The sequence below is a fragment of the Nicotiana tomentosiformis genome, chromosome 10 (genome assembly GCF_000390325.3).
Source record: "Nicotiana tomentosiformis chromosome 10, ASM39032v3, whole genome shotgun sequence".
NCBI lineage: Eukaryota > Viridiplantae > Streptophyta > Magnoliopsida > Solanales > Solanaceae > Nicotiana > Nicotiana tomentosiformis.
The window spans coordinates 79,105,126-79,125,004 of record NC_090821.1 but is presented as its reverse complement, the minus strand read 5'-3'; the positions used below and the strand labels follow the sequence as shown (position 1 = coordinate 79,125,004).

General features: G+C 36.1%; 3 protein-coding genes across 3 annotated transcripts; 2 read left to right on the top strand and 1 right to left on the bottom strand.

Annotated features, from left to right (window-relative positions):
• Window positions 1-2,773: 2,773 nt before the first annotated feature.
• Window positions 2,774-5,367, bottom strand: LOC104101639 (putative F-box/FBD/LRR-repeat protein At5g52460). Its single transcript, XM_070187191.1, has 4 exons — window positions 4,967-5,367; window positions 4,625-4,835; window positions 2,959-3,151; window positions 2,774-2,862 (listed from the first exon to the last, which is right to left on the bottom strand). Exons 1-4 carry the CDS (start codon window positions 5,365-5,367, stop codon window positions 2,774-2,776), a joined length of 894 nt encoding a protein of 297 aa, XP_070043292.1.
• Window positions 5,368-10,262: 4,895 nt separating this feature from the next.
• LOC138900446 (F-box/FBD/LRR-repeat protein At1g13570-like) lies at window positions 10,263-11,603 on the top strand. The gene is made up of 5 exons (XM_070187190.1): window positions 10,263-10,576; window positions 10,670-10,754; window positions 10,840-11,004; window positions 11,170-11,232; window positions 11,496-11,603. The coding sequence occupies exons 1-5, from the start codon at window positions 10,263-10,265 to the stop codon at window positions 11,601-11,603; spliced, it is 735 nt and encodes a 244-aa protein (XP_070043291.1).
• Window positions 11,604-17,407: 5,804 nt separating this feature from the next.
• LOC117278065 (uncharacterized) lies at window positions 17,408-17,890 on the top strand. Its single transcript, XM_033657484.1, has one exon. The coding sequence runs from the start codon at window positions 17,408-17,410 to the stop codon at window positions 17,888-17,890; it is 483 nt and encodes a 160-aa protein (XP_033513375.1).
• Window positions 17,891-19,879: the final 1,989 nt, after the last annotated feature.

Sequence of the window (19,879 nt, the reverse complement as noted above, 5' to 3'; positions counted from 1 at the left end):
AGCTTTAGACAACTTGAATGCATGGTTTGGGAAGCTAGTACTTGCAAAACAAGGAGGTTGTTTCACATATACTTCTTCAGAGATATATCCATTTAAGAACGCACTTTTTACATCCATTTGAAATAGCTTAAATCCTTTATGAGCAGCAAAAGCAAGTAGTATTCGAATGGATTCTAATCTTGCTACAAGTGAAAATGTTTCATCGTAGTTTATTCCTTCTTGCTGAGAGTAACCTTGAGCAACTAGCCTCGCCTTGTTACGAACCAACTGACCAGACTCATTTAGTTTATTTCTGAAGACTGATTTAGTTCCTATAGTGGAAACGTTTGATGGTTTTGGAACCAAATCCCACACTTTATTTCTTTCAAATTGATCGAGTTCATCCTTCATAGATTTGACCCAGTAAACGTCTTTAAGGTTTTTATCAATCTTTTTTTGTTCAAGTTGTGATAGTAAGGACATGTGAGAGTTGAGATTCTGAGATCTTCTGGTAGTGGTACCTTCTTGTGGATTTTCAATGATGAACTTGTGAGGATATCCATATTCACTTTTTCATTCATTTGGAATATTTGTGATTGACTGTTCAACAGAAGATGGTTCCTGGATTTCAATGTGTTCTTCGGTTGACTGATTTTGTTGATCAGTCGACTGATATTGACTATCTTTTCCTGCAACAATAAACTTTGGAACAATAGAGATTTCCTCATCTTCAGGAAGTTTTACATTCCTTAAGTGAGTTTTAGTATCTACAAAAATAACATGAATGGATTCCTCAATACATAAGGTTCTTTTATTAAAGAATCTATATATTCTACTTGAAGGAGAATAACCAAGAAAGATACCTTCGTCACTTCTTGGATCAAATTTACCCAAATTATCTTTACCATTATTGTGAATGAAACGTTTACATCCAAATGGGTGAAAGTAACTGATGTTGGGTTTCGTACCATTCCACAGTTCATATGAAGTCTTTTTGAGAAGGGGTCAAATAAGACATCTATTGATAATATGACATGCAGTACTTACAGCTTCTGCCCAGAAGTGGTGAGGTAGAGAGTTTTCCACAATTATGGTTCTTGCCATGTCCTATAAATTTCTGTTATTACGTTCTACCACTCCATTCTGTTGAGGTGATCTTGGCGAAGAGAAGTTATGAGATATTCCTTGATCATTACAAAAAAATTCAAAGGCTCTGCTTTCGAACTCTCCTCCATGGTCACTCCTGATAGTAGAAATGTAATATCCTTTTTCACGCTATACCTTCTTACAAAACACTTCAAAATTATTTAGAGCTTCATTTTTATGATTCAGAAACATAACCCAATTGAAACAAGAGAAATCATCTATGATAACAAAGGCATAATTTCTACCACTAATGTTAGTAGTTCTAGTTTGACCAAATAGATCCATATGCAAGAGTTGAAGAGGTTTAGTAGTAGATACAATATTTTTTATTTTAAAGGATGAACGAATTTATTTTCCTAATTGACATGCATCACAAATAAAATCTTTTGAGAAATCTAGTTTTGGAAGACCAATGACTAGATCGAGGTTAGAGAGTTTTTGAATAATATGCATGCTAGCATGGCCAAGCTTTATGTGCCATACCCAAGGATCATCAATCATAGAAACTAGACAAATTTGATTACCAAGATTGTCTATATTGCTTATAGTATAAATATTTTTGTCTCTATTTCCAGAAAGAATAACTTTACCTGATTCGTCTTCAATAAGCCAACTAGATATTTTAAAACGAACCTCATAGTCATTGTCGCATAGTTGACTGATACCGAAAAGGTTGTAACCAAGTTCAACAAATAGGTATACTTCGTCTACATCACATGTTGAGCTGAGAGGGACTCTTCTAACTCCAATTACATTCCCTTTTGATTTGTCTCCAAATGTGACAGCTCCTCAATCTAATTTGGTGACTATTTTGAACAGTTGTTTGTGACCAGTCATATTTCTGGAACATGCGCTATCAAGATACCATTTCCCTTTTCTATCCATCTTGCGTTGTTCCTGCAGTAAAAAAATATTTTTTAGCTACCCCAAGCTTGCTTGGGTCCTGAATGGTTAGTATTCTGATTGTTAGCTTGACTTGAGGCCTTGGGTCGCCAGACCCATTTCTTTGTCCTTAAGCCTGTAATGGTTAGAGGAATGATCAAATTTTTTACAGTAGAAGCATGAGGGGTTATTAGAATTTTCATACCCTTTCTCTGCTTTGATTCTGAACCTGGAATGATTAGATTTGTGCCTACTTTTACCACAATGAATACATGAAGAAGGATTCTAGTTGAAAGTTTATTAACTTCTTCTTGAAGCATATCTCTCTCAATTTCACATACTTCTAATTTCAACGCCCAATGTTTCTTTTCTCTTTGGATTTTCGAAGTTCATTTAGAACTTTCTCAATATCTACAAGAGCAATATCAATAAATTCTTGAAGTTCATGATAATTTGGATATGTAGGAAGACATAACTCACTTGTACCTTTGACAACTATGAGACGAAGTTCACAAGAGTCTTCATCGCTATCATCATTAATGGCCATGAAGCATATGTTGGCGACTTCTTCTTGATCAGATTCTTCTTCATCACTCAAAGATCCAAAAGATTTCTTCTTTTGAAAGTTCCTACTATGTTTCTTTTTCAGTTCCTCACATTCTGCTTGGATCTCTCCATGTTTCCCACACTCATAGCATTTTCCATCGTTTTTGTCATTATCATTGTTCATCTTATATTTTCTGAAGTTTGATTTGCCTCTTCTGCTTTATCTATTCTTCTTCATCATGTTTGTTACCACTTTTGAAAGCATAGCTATGTTCATATCTTGTTCTTCTCCTTCTTCTTCTTCATTTTCTGATTCAGCCACAATTGTTTTGAATATGACTGTCTTTTTTTTTTCTTGTTGAACTTTTCTGTCTTAATGTGTTTTTTCAAAGGCAATTAGATCACCTCTAAGTTCATCATATGACATTTTTCCAAGATCCTGACATTCCAAGGAAATGACTTTGGGTTGCCAAATCGTGGAAAAACTTCTCAGAATTTTTCTGACATGTTCCCCGCTTTTGATTGGTCTACCAAATGATTTTAAGTCTCCGATGATTTTGCTAAACCTGAAAAATATTTCTTCTGCTGATACTTCGTCCTTCATATGAAATAATTCATAATCTTGAACTAGAAGATTGATTCTTGTTTCTTTCACTTTGTTGGTTCCTTCATATGTGACTTCTAATTTATCCCAATCTTCTTATATGAGAGTTTTGAGAGTTGTTGTAAATTGGTCTTTGATTGAGGCCCACAATATTCTAATGATATTTGACCCAAGAGGTGCATGTGATTCCTTCATGAGAGATGAGCTGGATTCATTTAAGTGCTTGTTTCTCATACCCAAAATTCAAGGAGTGATTTGTGGTTATTGCACTTGATTTGTTTCCCTTTATTTTTTTGATGGCTTTAAAGAAAAAGGACAACACTCAAATTGTCTTCCATTATGTTGTGTTTTCCTTCCAATTTGAATCTTCTGATTTACTGCAATCATGTCTTCTATTATATCGTTTCACTTTTTTTTGGATCTTCTGAAGTACTGCAATTAATAAGAGAAAGTGGGTAAGTTAGATTTGCCCTATTGTCATCGTTGAAACTTAAGTGTAACAAGTTTGGTATTACTCAATTGAATTTTTATTAAATTTAATTTGTTCCATCCCAACTGCAGTTAAACTGATATTTCTTTGAAATCAAACTGTTTTAGACCCAATGGTTCCATAAGTTTGTGCATTATTCTCTATTTTGTTCCCTTATTTTCATGTCATCCCTGCAGCTTGAAGCATTATTTACAACATTTTTCTAGATGCTACTATTACTTTCTAAATTGTTGTCTGCAGTCAAAAAAATTTATATTTTTTTGAAATACACTAATAAAGAAATAGTGCAAAACAAATTGAAGCGAAGGGATTGATAAGATGAGTAATAGTAAACTCCAACTCTGATTGGACAATAGATTAAATCTTGAGAGGTAAAACTATACAAAATACAAGGAAATAAGATAGTACAAAGTAAATATTGAAATCACAAGGATTCAATTATGCATAATAGGGATTTATAACAAGGTTTTGCCACAGAACACAAAGAAATCCATCTTCATATTGTTCCAAGTACGCACGTATTTGAACTAATTGATTCACTCTGCAAATTACAATGACAGCAAACCCAACAATCATGCAGTCACTATCAGAAGTACACCCTCTCCAACAAGTCGCAAGTTGTGGGAGTAATCACCTCTCCAGTCCAGTGATATTATTTTAACACCCCGGAAAAATTTTGAAGTATTTTTAGTGTAAAGCCCCGTAAATTTCGCAAGTGAATTCAAGATTTCGTGGTGCCGGAGTAGGCTTACGTGGTGAAGATGGTAGAAAATCTTCGCGGCGAGCTTGCTCACCGCGGTTCGTACTTTTTGGGTTGAACAATGCACCGGAAAGTAAAGGAAAAATTTTGGCGGAAAAGCGCTCGAGGAATGGCCGGATCACAAAGATCGCAACCTTACCCTGCATTTGTACAAGAGGTTGTATCCCACTGCTCGAACCAATGTACGAATAAAAACGAAGCAAGGTTACTTTCTCACCTCTAAGGATGTTCCATTCAAGCAGAGGTGTTTAATGCTTGTAAAGATTGGGTTCAGATTAAAACACTGAAATGTTACTGTATAGCTGCTAAGGATAGACAATGTCTCAATTTTAGGAGCAACTATACAAACACGATCAACACCCGTGCAATGTCTTAACTTCAAAGTCACAACCAATGGCAGAATAAGAGTGTCATCTGATCCTCCATGACTGGCAATTCAGAACGTTTTAACTCTAGACAAACAAGATTGGGGAATCGGGTACCATCAGGCACCGTAAAGATACACCTCGAGAGCTTCAAATGTGTCAACGTTGAACATGTAAATATGCGACAAGGCAACCTGTATTTTCCATCATTGGACTTCGCCAAATCTAGAGTGAGTTTCTGGATACCCTGCTTCGAGAAAAAGATTATGCATTGATCCACATCTGACTGTGACAGTTCGTGTATCTTCGAGATAAGATGAAATCCCAGAATAGGTCCAGTATGTTGCATGAGAATTCTATGAATTATACTTGCAACAGAATCGTCCTTATTAGATACATACTGAAAAAAGTGGCGATCAAACACAAGGTGTGGCTGCGTAGACCACATATGTGTCCATCGCTTTGATAAGATGCTAGTTCTTGCAGCATCTTGGATGGGCATAAGCTCTAGCACTCTATGTAGTATGTCATTTGGTAAGTCGCCAATAATGGTAGACGACTTCCTCACATTACTAGCTACATTGCATCGACTCATACTTCTTCTCTAAAATATTTTATATTTATTTATGATTGAACTTGAATTGAGAGTTTATAAATAGTTCCCTTGGTGGATATTAATGCACAGATCATAAATAAGAAGAAAACCAATAGGCATTTTTCTTGAGTTCTTCAAAGGACCTTTTGTTGAGCTTCCCAAGTCTGTTCAGTACCATAGGAGTTAAACAAATCAATGCTACTTACTAGTCTTGAAGGGGTGTGAACACAATTAGGGTAAGGGTGAATTAATCTGGACATTCAGTAATTGATGCAGATCAATTTCCCTATGAATAATATTGATATGGAATGACATAACAGTTTTCCACCTTCCTGTTTCATATATTCAGATATCGGAACGACAGGAACATTTTTACTTTTACTTGTCTATTTTTTTTTTCTTCTTGTTTTTTTCATTTTAATATTTCTTGGTCTATTGTTAATTACACACTTTATACGCTTTTAGGGAAAGAAGAAAGAGAATAGGCTTTTGTGTAATAACATATAGAACCACGATTACCTGTATTGTTATTTATCTTTTGCATTATGTGCATTTTAATTTTGCAAAAGTGAAAACATAACCATTAGTTGATCTACGCTTGTCCAAATCACCCGCATAATCCGAATCACAATATCCAACCAAATATTGACTATCTTCCTTCTCAAAAATCAATCCAACATCTACAGTATTACAAATATACCGTAGAATCTATTTCACAGCTTGTCAATGCTCCTTTCCTGGATCATGCATATACCTGCTTACAACTCTGATAGCATGTGAAATATCAGGTCTTGTGCAAACCATTACATACATCAAGCTACCAACGGCATTCGCATATAGCACTCTTGACATATACTCTCGTTTAGATTCATTCTTCGACGACATAGCAGCACTAAGCTTAAAGTGAGGAGCAAGAGGAGTGTTAACCGACTTCGTATTCTCATTCATGCCAAATCGATCTATTACTTTCTTCAAGTATTCTTTCTGAGATAGATAGAGTTTCGTTGAATGTCTATCTCTTTTTATCTCCATGCCAAGAATTTTCTTCGCCTCACCTAAATCCTTCATCTCAAACTCCTTTCTTAGTTGAATCTCCAACTTCTCAATTTCCTCTTGACTTTTGAAAGCTATCAATATATCATCAACGTATAGGAGAAGATATATGAAGGATCCATCTTCAAGCTTGCACAAATACACACAATGATCGTATTTGCTTCTTCTGTACTTCTGCCGCAACAAAAACTTGTCAAATCGTTTGTACCATTGTCTAGAAGAATGTTTCAATCCGTACAACGATTTTTCAAGTTTGCACACCATAATTTCCTTTTTAATAATTTTGAATCCTTCTGGCTGAGTCATATAGATTTCCTCTTCCAAGTCTTCATGTAAAAATGTAATTTTTACATCTAAATGAACTAGTTCCAAATTCAACTATGTTACCAAAGCCAACAAAACTCTAATGGAGGAGTATTTCACGACTGGAGAAAATACCTCATTGTAATCAATTCCCTCCTTTTGAGAGTACCCTTTGGCCACTAATCGTACTTTGTAGCGAACATCTTCTTGGTTAGAAAATCCTTCTTTTTTTGCAAATACCCATTTGCACCCAATTACTTTCTTGCCCTTCGGGAGATTGACCAATTTTCATGTGCAATTCTGATTAAGGGACTGTATTTCTTCATTCATGGTAATCCTCCACTTATCTTCTACTGAACTTTGGACTGCATCTTTATAAGTGGTAGGAACACCATCAGCTACAATTGAGGTTGCACAAGCCACCATCTCTATGAGACGAACATGTTTCTTTATTGTTCTTTTTGGCTTGCTAATTGCTATTGATTCAAGTTGTTATTGGGGTTCCTGAGTTGGAATCTCCCCTTCCACTGACTCTTCTTCCATTGAAAATCTTCTATCGTTTCCTCATTTTTTTTCCCTGTGTTGGAAAAATTAATTTTCCCTCAAACTCCACTTGCTTTGAAGTACCATCAGTTTGTTTGACATTTTCAATTGTCTCCTTATCTATTATGGCAGATTCATCAAAGGTAACATCTCTGCTGAATATAATTTTTTTTGTCTCTGGACACCATAATCGGTATCCTTTGACTCCAGAAGTAATCCACATAAATATAGTTTTTTTTGCCCTCGGATCTAAGTTTGACTCTTTCACATGATAGTATGCAATTGAGTCAAACACGTGTAAAAAACTATAATCTTCAGCAGGTTTTCCATACCATTTTTCAAATGGTGCCTTGCCACCAATAGAGGAAGATGGTAGATGATTAATGAGGTGGCATGTATATGTTATTGCCTCAGCCCAAAATTCTTTGCCCAAGCCAGTATTGGACAACATACACCGAATCATTTCCAGCAAAGTTCGGTTCATGCGTTCTGCCACTCCATTCTGTTGTGGTGTATTTCTGACGGTGAAATATCTCAAAATGCCATAATCTTCACAAATCTTATTGTAAAGGTCATTTTTGTATTCTCCATCGTTATCTGTGCGAAGACACTTTATCTTTCTGCCTGTTTGAGTCTCTATTATCGCCTTCCATTTGAGAAAAATTCCCAGTACCTCATCTTTGGTTTTCATAGTATACACTCATACTCTCCGGGAAAAGTCATCAATAAAGGTTCCAAAATAGTGTTTCTCACCTAATGAAGGTGTTTTGGAAGCACCCCAACATCAGAGTGAACATAATCCAAAATACCTTTAGTATTATGGATTGTTGTTCCAAATTTAACCCTTGTATGCTTCCCCTTGACACAATGCTCACAAAACTCCAAATTGCAAGTCTTTACTCCTTTTAACAATCCTTGATCTGATAAAAGTTTCAAGGATTTTCCTCCAGCATGTCCCAAGCGTATGTGTCATAGCTTGGTTGCTTCTGCCTCCTTGTCATCACTGGATATCACTGTTGCTGTCCCAATAACTGTACTACCGCGATAGTGGTACATCTTATTATTTCGTCGAATTACCTTCATTACCACTAGTGCACCAGAGCATATTCTCATTACCCCATTTTCTGCAACGACTTTGAGCCCCTTTGACTATAGGGCTCCTACAAAAATGAGATTTTTTCTTCAATTTCGGTACGTATCGAACATCTGTTAATGTTCTGATCAATCTATCATGGTTCCTTAATCGGATTAAGCCAATACCATATGCGGTAAGAGGATTGTTATTTGCGGTGTGAATAACTCCACATTCTCCTTCTTGAAAATCAACGAACTAGTCCTTGTTGAGACACATAAGATAGCTACAAGTTGAATGCATCAGACATATGTCAGATTGTTTGAATGGCTCAGTTGTAGCTAGTGAGAAATCAGAGTCGTCACAATCAGCTACATTTGAATCCATGACAACCTTCCCATTGTTAGGTTTGGCCTTGTTTTTCAACTTTGGACAGTCTTTCTTCCAGTGCCCCTTTTCTCGGCAAAAGGCGCATTCATCTTTGCTGGGTCTAGATCTTGACTTGGATCTTCCTTTCTTCGTTCTCATATGATTTTGAGAACGGCCTCTCACGGCCAGTGCTTCTCCTTCTCCATTCTTTTGTTTTTCTCTCTTTCTTTGTTCATAGTTGTACAAGGCAGAACAAACTTCCTTGAGAGACACTTCATCATTCCCATGAAGTCGAGTAGTTTTGAGATGCTCGTACTCATCGGGAAGTGAACCTAATAACATTAAGTCCATATCTCCATCACTAAAAGTTACGTTCATATTCTGCAAATTTGTCGCCAACTTATTAAAGCTGGTGGTGTGATCATTCATTGTAGTACCAGGAACATATGTGAAGCGCAACAGTCTTTTTTTTATGTAAAGTTTATTTTGACTGTTTTTCTTCAAGAATTTATCCTCCAATGCATTCCACAATTTACTTGCAGAAGTTTCTTTTGTGTATGGATACTTTTATTCTCTTGCGAGGTAAGATTGAATGGTACCACAAGCAACGCGGTTGATAATCTTCCAATCTCGTTCTCCGATATTGTCTGGTTTATTTTCTTCAATGGCAATATCTAGGCCTTGTTGAAAAAGGACATCAAGAACCCCAACTTGCCACATCCCGAAATATCCTGACCCATCAAAAAATTCAACTGCAAATTTCGCATTTGACATAATTATTGTCATAAGTGGAGATGCCAACGACGTATTACTAATACCCGATGTGGACTCTTCATTTTTATTATCTCTTATTTTTGCTACAGATACTATTTAGTTGCTGACAGTACAGAACACCAAAGTAATTATTTTCTGATGTGGAAGTTCAAACTATGCTTCAAACACAGAGCATACTAAGATAGAACCTTGGCTCTGATACCAATTGTTGCGGAAGCCAAATATATAGAGAGTGATTAAATCACGACTACTATATTTAAATGTAACTAATAAATAGTAAATGAGACAATAATAAAATGAACACTAAAAATTAACGAAGTTCGGCAAAATTTGATTTTTGCCTAGTCCTCGGACACAATCAACTCAAATTTATTTCACTCCAAAAATACAAGTGAAATACTAGAAAGAAGATTCAAATGGCTTAGGAGATAAGAAGACAAGTGAGAGATGATTTCAAATGAACAAAACTCTTGTTATTTATAAAAGGGAAATGGCCTTAATAATGTCATGCATGACATCATATTAAGTGCGAACATGCAATGTAAATGCATAAAAAATGCATCTACCAATTTCTTCCTAAAATGAGGTTTCAAATGTTCACATTAGTTCACATTAATCTTGTCAAAATTCAACAAAATATGCAGCGAGAACTAGCATCTTATCGAAGCAATGGAACAAGTTATGGTCCACACAGCCACACCTTGTGTTTGACTCCCTGTTTTTTTGTTATGTATCTAATATTGTTGGGGCTTCGCCTGCAAGCATAATTCATAAGATTCTCATGCAACATATTGGACCTATTCTAGGATTTCATCTTATCTCAAAGTTACACGAACTGTCACAGTCAGATGTCGATCAGTGCATCATCTTTGTCTCGAATCATGGTATCGAGAAGTTGACTCTAGATGTAGCCAACAGTGAGAAATATGCATTGCCTTATAGCATATTTACTTGTGCAACGTTGATACATTTGAAGCTCTCGAGATGTATCTTTAAGCTGCCTGAAGATACCCAATTCTCTAATCTTGTTAGCCTTCAGTTGGAACATTCTACACTTGATGGTCATGTAGGATCAGACGAGAGCTTTCGTATTAGGCCAGCTTGATACTTTGGAGTTAAGATTTTGTGTTGATGTTGAATGTGTTAATATAGTTTCTCGAAAACTTGTGAACTTGCTATCCTGAGCAGCTGTACAGTAACATTTGACTGTTTTAATGTGAACCCAATCTTAGAAAGGATTAAGCACCTTTGCTTGGATGGATCTTCCCTAAAGGTTAGAAAATGATTTTACTTGTTTTTGATTTGCAGTTTTTTTGGTATACGAATTATGTGACTTCATTTTTTTGTGCTTTTTTCAGAACTTACGGTCGTTTCCTGTGCTAGATAGTCTTGATGTATCACTAAAACTCCAAAGCCTGAAAATTTATGACTTGAAGATTTCTGTTAAACGTATTTCTAGTGCACTTTGCCTACTGCGGAGTTCTCCCAACCTTTTTGAACTTGACATAGATGAAGTTGTGAAGGTAAGACATTTCGTGACTAATAAGTGCAGCGGTGGAGCCACATAGGCTCAAGAGCGGACCCTTGGCCAGAAATTTATAATTGTGTAATAGCTCAAATATTATTTTTATACACATATATTAGATCTTGAACACCCTTGACTTAATAATATATGATTCTTTCTTTAGGTTGCTGAGACAGTGCGTCACACAACGGAATTTCTTTCTTATTTGTCGGAGGCACTATACCAAGTGAGTGAATCTCTGAGCATGATTAGAACAGTGAGGTTAAGGAAATTCAAGTGTTCATGTATTGAAATGTGTTTAATAGAAGTCATCCTTTCCAATACTCCAAAACTTGAGAGGATGATCATTTAACAGATCCAGAACAAAAATGCCACAAGCTGTAATCAACGTTTGAAGGAACTGATAAACTATCCGCGGGCATCAGCAAAAGCAAAAATTAAGTACTTAGACTGATTCCATTGGCGTTTTACGACTTCTTTGTTAAGTAGATCCAATTTATTGTTGAGGCAAAGCTAGATACTCTGTGTAAGTTGGATGGACAATTGCCAAATAGCTACTGTAAACATTTAGCTTTTTGTAGATCAAGACATAGCTAGATACACACGATTGTGTATTGAAAGTAAGGCTGTCCAACAGGACGGGCTGTCCTGTCCTGATCCCGTCCCGGCCCACTTAAATCTAAACGGGATGGCCCCATGTTAAACGGTACACGGGATGGGACGAGATGCCCATTACGTCCCATTTATCCCGTTTCTGTCCCGTCCCGTCTGTCTCGCGTGTTTTTTTTTAAAACAAATTTCTGAAATATAGCCGTTGGGAAACGGCCTCCATTGCAAATTTAGCCGTTCCCAACGGCCAAAAACGGCTATAAACGGTCATATTTGCCTTCCCCCCCCCCCCCCAAAAAAAACATCCCTACCTCCATCACTTGAACATGCAAAAACGTATTATTGGTTATAAATTTGTTGATTCAAAACATACTGGAGCATATATTGCAACTTTTGGCATGGTGGAGGGAGCGTAGCAAGGTTTTTCCAACACATTCAATAATGGCCCGAGATATCCTGGCTATTCAAGCATCATCAGTAGCATCGGAGAGTGCTTTTAGCGAGGCAAGATTTTAAATTGGAGATCATAGAAATTCATTAGTGGAGGACAGCCTAGAGATTTCCGTTTTATTCCGAGATTGGATTAATTCAAAAAGAAGAAATCTTGGTTTTGAAAAATTAACCAATAGAGAATAAGAATACAATGAGATACTTAGCACTCTGAGCGATGACGACATGGAACTCAAGGAACATAAATCAACATTGCCAATTCCATAACAATGTCCGAGAGAAATTATAGATAAGTTATAACGAAGCTATATTGGAGCTTACAAATATTAGTATGATAATTTGTAATTGGCTACTATGAGGCCTAATTCAAACAAAACTCTTCCTAGAAGGTGGCTGTGTAGATTAGGTACTCTTCAAAAGAATTATATTTGTATGAGAAATTTGAAAGTTCTATTAATAAAATAAAAGGCTCTACGCCTTGAATTTTTTTATGAATTGTCTTACACTCTTACTTAGTTACTTAATGGCTTAAAATTATATTAAATAAATTATAACTCTATTATAATTACTAAAATATTTCATTACAAGCCTTTTGTTTTAGTATTTTATAATTCTTTACATACTTTCCTAATTTTCTTATAATTTATTAAGTTTTAAGTTTATTAAATAAGGCAAAACATTAGTCGTTGCAAACTTTAAAAACTTAGTCATTGTCAAAAAATTAGCCGTTGCCAAACTTAATTCTTAAATAATTATTTTTAAAATAAACAAACGGCCCACTTAAGGCCCACGAAACCATCTCGTCCCGTCCTGTCCCATCCCATTTGTTAGCGGGATGGGATGGGCCTACCGTTTCATCCCGTTTGGGGCCCGTCCCGCTAACGTCCCGGCTAAATATCGTCCCATACCGTTTATTTGGTCCCGTCATTAATTGAAAGTAGGGATGGCAAGTGGGTCGGGTCGGCCCCTAAACGGGCCGGTCTCGTGGGCCGCGGTCTTGGACCTTAAATAAATGGGCTAAACGGTCCCGGGCTAAATATAATTTTTGTAGGAACCGGCCAGGGACCGGGCCCACAAACTCATGATTCCGGGCTAAACGGGTCGGGCCCGCGGTCCCATCGGGCTAAACGGGCCCAACGACTAAGCAGTAATATTTTTTAAAAATTAAATAAAAATTATAGACAAAAATATGTTTTAAAAAAATATCTAATTGTTACCTAATTTTTTAATTCAAATTTAAAGACAAAAATATTATAAAAATATATTCAAAGCAATGCCTTATAATTTTATTATAGCAATAAAAATATATGGTAATATCTTTCTTAGTGTCCCCTCTCCCCCTATGGAATGAGCACAACAAGATGTTAATACCACCAATGAGAAGAAAAAGGATCTAATCAAGATGTGGCAAAATACAAGTTACATAATACATACTATTTTTTGTTCATACAAGTTACATGTTATCTCTTACAAACTTCATAAGTCCTTCAAAGTTCGGAGGAAGTTCCGTTGGTAGTGGAGGAAAAGTAGATTGATCATTGCCGCTTCCATTGTCGGGAGGAGCATCATCCTTGGCAAGTTCAGCTAGAATTTCTTCGTAAGATTCGTCTATCTCTGGTTGTGATTCAGCAAGTCCAAAAATTCTTTTTTACGAACGGATCCAATCTCAGAAAGGTACTCATATTTCCAATCTCTCCCTCATAGATGCTCTATTATCACCGATTTGAAGTCTTGCTTGACTGAAAGAGCTCTCTGATCCCACAGTTGAAGATTGAATAGTTAAAATGTCTCGGGCCATCCTTGAAAGAACCGAAAAGTATTTTTTTTATCCTTCCACCATTGCAAAATATTAAAGATGTCGTGGGGATTCACTTCCTCAAGTTGCTACGATAAATAAACTTCAAGCTCATTTAGTTGTGGAAAATTATTACTAGTAGAACCAAAAGAACCCCTAAACCCCGCCCAAACACTAAGTCCTCTTACTCCCGCAGTTCTTTTATAAGATTGAGAATCAGAAGAAGAAGAAGAAGAAGAAGAAGAAGAAGAAGAAGAAGAAGTTGGAACACTTGGTCTAGCATGATTTAATGCAACTTGATAAGCAATATAAATAGTTTCAGCATTTGTTCTAATTAAGGCTATTGCTTCCGGAAGTTTAGGCAACTCATCATCTTCAAGTGCTAAACCATTATAAATAGTTTCATATCAAAATTGAGGACCTCCTAATTTCATACAAGGATTTAACGAAGCAGCAATACCATAACTAGGGGGAATAGGGAAAAAATATTTTTTAAACTTTTTTTCATGGAATCAATAGCAAGTTGATAAATTTTCCCACCCTGTAAAAAATGAGCAAACAAATTTGCAAGTACTGTAATATAAACTAAACAATTAGAAATAATAAGATAATATTGCCCAGAAAATTCTTTTGTAGCAATATGAAATTTTTCTAAAACATCAACAAGTATTTTAATATTAGCCAATCCCAATTCGTAAGGTAATCGTCATCATCACTTACATGTGCATTAAACGTTGAGTTTATTGGGTTTCTATATTCATATGCAACAACCATACTTTCATACATGTAATTCTATCTAGTTGGACCAAGTTTAGGAATCTTTCTTTCTCTTAGGCCACAATCATCACATCTTTTAAAATATTCTCTAAGTATACGGGAGTAACGGGAGTATCAGATGGGTCATCACTTGGATTACCAGGGTCATCACAAGTTGTGTCAACATCAGGAACATGACTAGTAGGTGCATCATCGTCCGGTTAAGTTTCGTCAAGATCAATTTCCTCATCATCATTTTCATCAATAGTATTATAATTATTAGAATAAAGAGCATTAATCAATTCATGGTCTAAATGTTCACCGTGTGTAATATTATAGCAAAATTCAGTGTCACTAAATTGTAATAAACTATTATCAGTATCAAGAATAGCAGGTGTAGGACAGGTATGGGGTTTGGTTCGGGGAGCCGGGGGCAGGGGAGGAGGAACAACAGTACCACTAGATTCGCCAGTATTAGATTTTCTCTTATTCTTATTTTTACCAAAAATATTTCTTAAGGAAGACATCTTAATTAATTAAGTAATAGCAAATAAATAAAACAAACAAAACTATAATAATTAAGACTTAAGAGTTGGAGCGAATTTACCGAATTGACGAACAACTTGTTGAAAATTGATTACCGTCGAAGACTTGAAGACTACAATTCACCAACTTCACAATTGTTTCAAAAATTGTAACAACCTCAATATTTTTTGGCTATTTTTTGGAATAAAGTAAGTAATAATAGCAACCTCACAATTTTTTCACTAATTTATTTTATAAAGTAAACAATTGTAGCAAGTATAAAAGAAAATTAGAGAGAGATTTTGATAGATAGATATTGATTTTGTAATAAAAGAATGAGGGGCTATTTATAGTAAAAAATAGGAAACAAATGTAATAATAAAAAGTTTGGGGTTAAAATTAAGTTGGGGGGGGGGGGGGATTAAATGGCTAATTTTTAAATAGCCAACGACTATTTTTTAAACCCCCAACAGCTCTTTTTTCAAAAGCCAAACGACTATTTTTTTTTAAAACAAAATTCATTGGGCCCGCTAAGGGACCGGTCCGATCCAGGTCTCTTGGCGGGCCAAACGGGCCCGGTCCTAACGGTTCCTAGCTAAGAACCGGCCCACCACCTCTAATGGGCCTAACGGTCCCAGCCCGTTTAACCCACTTAGCCTGTTTAGCTCACTTAGCCCGCGGTCCCGAGCCCGGCCCGGCTCTTTTGCCACCCTTAATTGAATGAGTGCTTTATATGGGGAGTAGAATTAAAATCTTGCTACACGTGAGAGCTGTGGTTTTGGGGTGTTCTGTTGGGATGCATTTATTTCATATTTAGACTGAATATTGAATCTGCGGATGAATCACAACGTAATTGGCAGAGTCCCTGTTTTGTTTTTTTATTTTATCCAGGCGACTATCTACAAAGATTACCTTATTTATTATATGTAGTGTTTTGACATTGTTCTACTTTAGAAGGTTAATAATATTCATTCATCTATATCTAATCAACTAATACTCAATCCATTTTAATTTATTAGTAAAGATGGCGTGGACATTAGCACACAAAAAATTAAAATCGTCATGAATTCATAGACTATGGCCCTAAAATGGCAAAAGGCAAGAAACGGTCATGGCGAAACAATGTCTACTATTCATTAGGTCATTTCTGATTGGCACATAAAATTTTAGGTGATTCGAAGCCCGTCACCCACTATCATGAAGATAGCATGGAAATTAGCACACAAAAAATTAGAAATCATCATGAATTCCTATTTTATGGCCCTAAAACGCTAAAAAGTGAGGAAAGGTCATAACAAAACAATGAGTATTATTTATTAGGTCATTTCTGATAGGCCTACAAAATTTTAGGCGATTCAGAGTCAGTCACCCGAATTCATAAAGATGGAATGGATATTAGTACATAAAAAATTAGAAATCGTTCGGTATTCCTATTTTATGGCCCTAAAATGCCAAAAAATGAGGAACAATCATGGTGAAGCGTGTTAGATGTATGTTTTAATGATGAAAAATAACTTACTTCTATTTGAAGGAAAATATTTCCAAAGAAGGAAGTTAGAAGAAATGGAAGAGTACCAATAACGGAGAAGTCAACATTTCAGTGAAGATCTAGAAGCAAGAATCAAGAAATGAATTATGCAAGTCAAGATTCTAGTGAAGATCTAGAAGCAAAAAAAATTAGTCTTGAGTGATTCTGAGGATCAATTCCCTTAGGTTGCCCACCATCTATGGATCTGTCATGCCTAGAATATCGTAGTTCAAATCATATATATACAACAAGAGATGCAAAGGAAGGAGATACTTTGATCGAACCACTATCAATCTTTTTGTTCTAGTTCAAACAAGCATTGTAATCTACTCTAGATTTACTGTGTAACTAGGAAGAGAAGAAAGAGAGAAAAATCATCGGTGAGGCATTGTATCGAGAAGCAAGGAAAGAACTATTATAGTGATGAAGTTGTTGGCATATAACAACACCAACATACTTGTATCAAGAAACTTCAAATACTTGAAAGAGAATATCGTTGCAACACAAAGGGACTTTGAATCCGAACCAGCATAAACATCCGGTGTCATTTACATTTTGCTAATTAGTTTTCGGTATTTTTGTTTATGTCTCTCGTATCAATAATCTAGTCAACTAGAAAGAAAATTAGTCAACTACCCTGCAAAAGAAAAGAAAAATTACAATTCACCCCCTGTTGAACTTTCAATTGGTATCAGAGCAGGTCTTATATATTTGCTTAACAACAAGTGAGAAAAGATCATGTCTACTCAAGTAACTGCTAGTGCACTCTTTCAAGAAGGGACCTCGCAAGTAAGGCCACCATATTTCAATGGACAACACTTTTCTTATTGGAAGGTGCGCATGGAAATTTATGTAAAGTCTTATGATGTCAATATATGGCGTATTATCAAAAAGGGAAACTATCCACTTCCACCAATAAGAAAACCACTTGTTGATCCTGAAGATATATATGACTACTCTGAAGAGAAAATGGTTGGTGTTCAAGTTAACGCTAAGGCACGAAACTTGCTCTATAATGCTATAAGTGGAGAAGAATATAAGAAAATTTCAAGTTGTGATACCGCCAAGGAAATGTGGGACAAACTGGAAGTCACCTATGAAGGAACTAGCAAAGTGAAAGTAACACAGATAAATTTGTTGGTACACGACTATGAACTCTTCCAGAAGGTGAATCCATTGAAGAAATGTTTGCACGATTCAGCAAAATCATTGGCGATCTGAAAGCCTTTGGTAAACCTTACTCAAGTGGTGAACAAGTTCGAAAAATCCTAAGAAGTTTGCCTACCACATGGCAGACAAAAGTAGTTGCACTTGAATCTCAAGATTTAGGCAAACTGTCTTATGATGAACTACGAGGATATCTTATAGCATTTGAGAAAACACATCTCAAGAAAACGAGCCATGAAGAGAAGAAGAAAATAACAACAACAACAACAACAACAATAACATACCCATTATTATCCCACACCGTGAGGTCTGGGGAGGGTGGTGTGTACGAAGATCTTACCTTTACCTTGTGAGGATAGAGAGATTGTTTCCAATAGACCCTCGGTTCAGTAAAGCATAAGCATCACATTAATGAAAATATAGACAACAAGGGACAGTACCAAAAATTCATATAAAAGCAGAATAAAAACAACAAGATAGTAAGGTGATCAATAATGAAAGGAAAACAAGGCTAGTCATAAAAACCCTACTAGCAATAGAAAGTGAGACTGCGTGCCAATACTACTGTTATAAACAGTCTAGACTACCTACTCTACTACCTTAATCTTCGACCTCTATACCTTTCTATCAAGGGTCATGTTCCTCGGTCAGCTGAAGTTGCCCCATGTCTTGCCTAATCACCTCTCCCCACCTCTTTTTTGGCCTACCTCTACCTCTCTGTAGGCCCTCCATTGTCAACCTCTCACACTTCCTCATCGGGGCGTCTGTGCTCCTCCTCTTCACATGACCAAACCACCTAAGTCACATTTCCCGCATCTTGTCCTCAATAGGGGTCACACCCACCTTATCATGAATAACCTCATTTCTTATCCTATCTAACCTGGTATGCCTGCACATCCATCTCAATATCCTCAAGAGAAGAAAAAAATAGTTGCCTTCAAAACTACAACAGAAGGACCTGATAACGATATTGATGACGACGCAGAAGCTCTTAAAGAAGAAATTGCCATGGTTTCAAGAAATATGGATGGATTGATCTGAAGATATAGAAACACAAAAAAGGGAAAGATGTCATCTAGTCGAACATGACAATATAACGAACAAGACAAAAATGATGAAAAATGTTTTGAATGTGGAAGGTATGGCCATATTCAAGCTGAATTCCCTGATCTTAAAAGAAAAGTCTCCAGAGGGTTCAATAAAAACAAATAATGCAGAATCTGGAGCGATGAAGATAGCTCAGAACATTAAGAAATAGCAAACATGTACTTCATGACTATTTTAGAAAATGATATGAACAAATATTCTGTTTGGTGGACTGATGAAGATGTATCAGACGATGATTGTAAAGAAGATAATGAAAATTGCTTCATAGTACGAGGTGAAACAAATGAGGTAAGACCATATAACTGTGATAGATGTAACAAATTGTAGGGCATTCTTGATCTTACCCTAAAAGAGTCTCAAGAAATGCTGAATGAATTAAAGAGACCCAATAGGGAAAAGAAGAACTGGAAACTCAAACTTAAAGTCTGTGAAATCGAAAGAGACATTCTTCAAGATGCGGTTCAGGAATTGCAATTGCAACTTAATGGCATGCGCATTTCCACCAGTCACAATTATGCCAAGTCTAACTAAGTGACTTACAAGTCAACTGATAAAAGACCTGTTAGAACTGAGTCCACAAGTACTAATACCAGTGGTAGATCAAAAACTAGATCAACCCCTATGTGGCATTACTGTAACAAGGCTGGACATAAATATTCCTTTTGTAGATTTCGTAAATCTAATGTTTCAGGATAGATTTGGAAACCAAAAAATAGCCCTGATCCTAGTAGAACTAATCAATAAGGACCCAAGCAAGCTTGGGTACATAAAACAAGGTAATAATCTTTCTTTACAGGAACACCACAAGAAAAGTCAAAAAGGAAAATGGTATCTTAACAATGCGTGTCCCATCCACATGACGGGCGACAAAAATATCTTCAAAGAAGTCACCAAAATTAATGGAGGAAACGTTAAGCTTGGTGATGACTCAAAGGC

What these genes read in the sequence shown, in the direction of transcription:
- LOC104101639 (XM_070187191.1), bottom strand. Translation starts at nt 5,367, where the DNA reads ATGAGTCGATGCAATGTAGCTAGTAATGTGAGGAAGTCGTCTACCATT. An exon ending in TGAATGGAACATCCTTAGAG is followed by an intron (nt 3,152 to 4,624) that starts GTGAGAAAGTAA and finishes TTTCATATGAAG; the next exon opens with GACGAAGTATCAGCAGAAGA. An exon ending in GTCATATGATGAACTTAGAG is followed by an intron (nt 2,863 to 2,958) that starts GTGATCTAATTG and finishes TGGCTGAATCAG; the next exon opens with AAAATGAAGAAGAAGAAGGA.
- LOC138900446 (XM_070187190.1), top strand. Translation starts at nt 10,263, where the DNA reads ATGCAACATATTGGACCTATTCTAGGATTTCATCTTATCTCAAAGTTA. An exon ending in TGGATGGATCTTCCCTAAAG is followed by an intron (nt 10,755 to 10,839) that starts GTTAGAAAATGA and finishes TGCTTTTTTCAG; the next exon opens with AACTTACGGTCGTTTCCTGT. An exon ending in TGTCGGAGGCACTATACCAA is followed by an intron (nt 11,233 to 11,495) that starts GTGAGTGAATCT and finishes TTTGTTAAGTAG; the next exon opens with ATCCAATTTATTGTTGAGGC.
- LOC117278065 (XM_033657484.1), top strand. Translation starts at nt 17,408, where the DNA reads ATGTCTACTCAAGTAACTGCTAGTGCACTCTTTCAAGAAGGGACCTCG.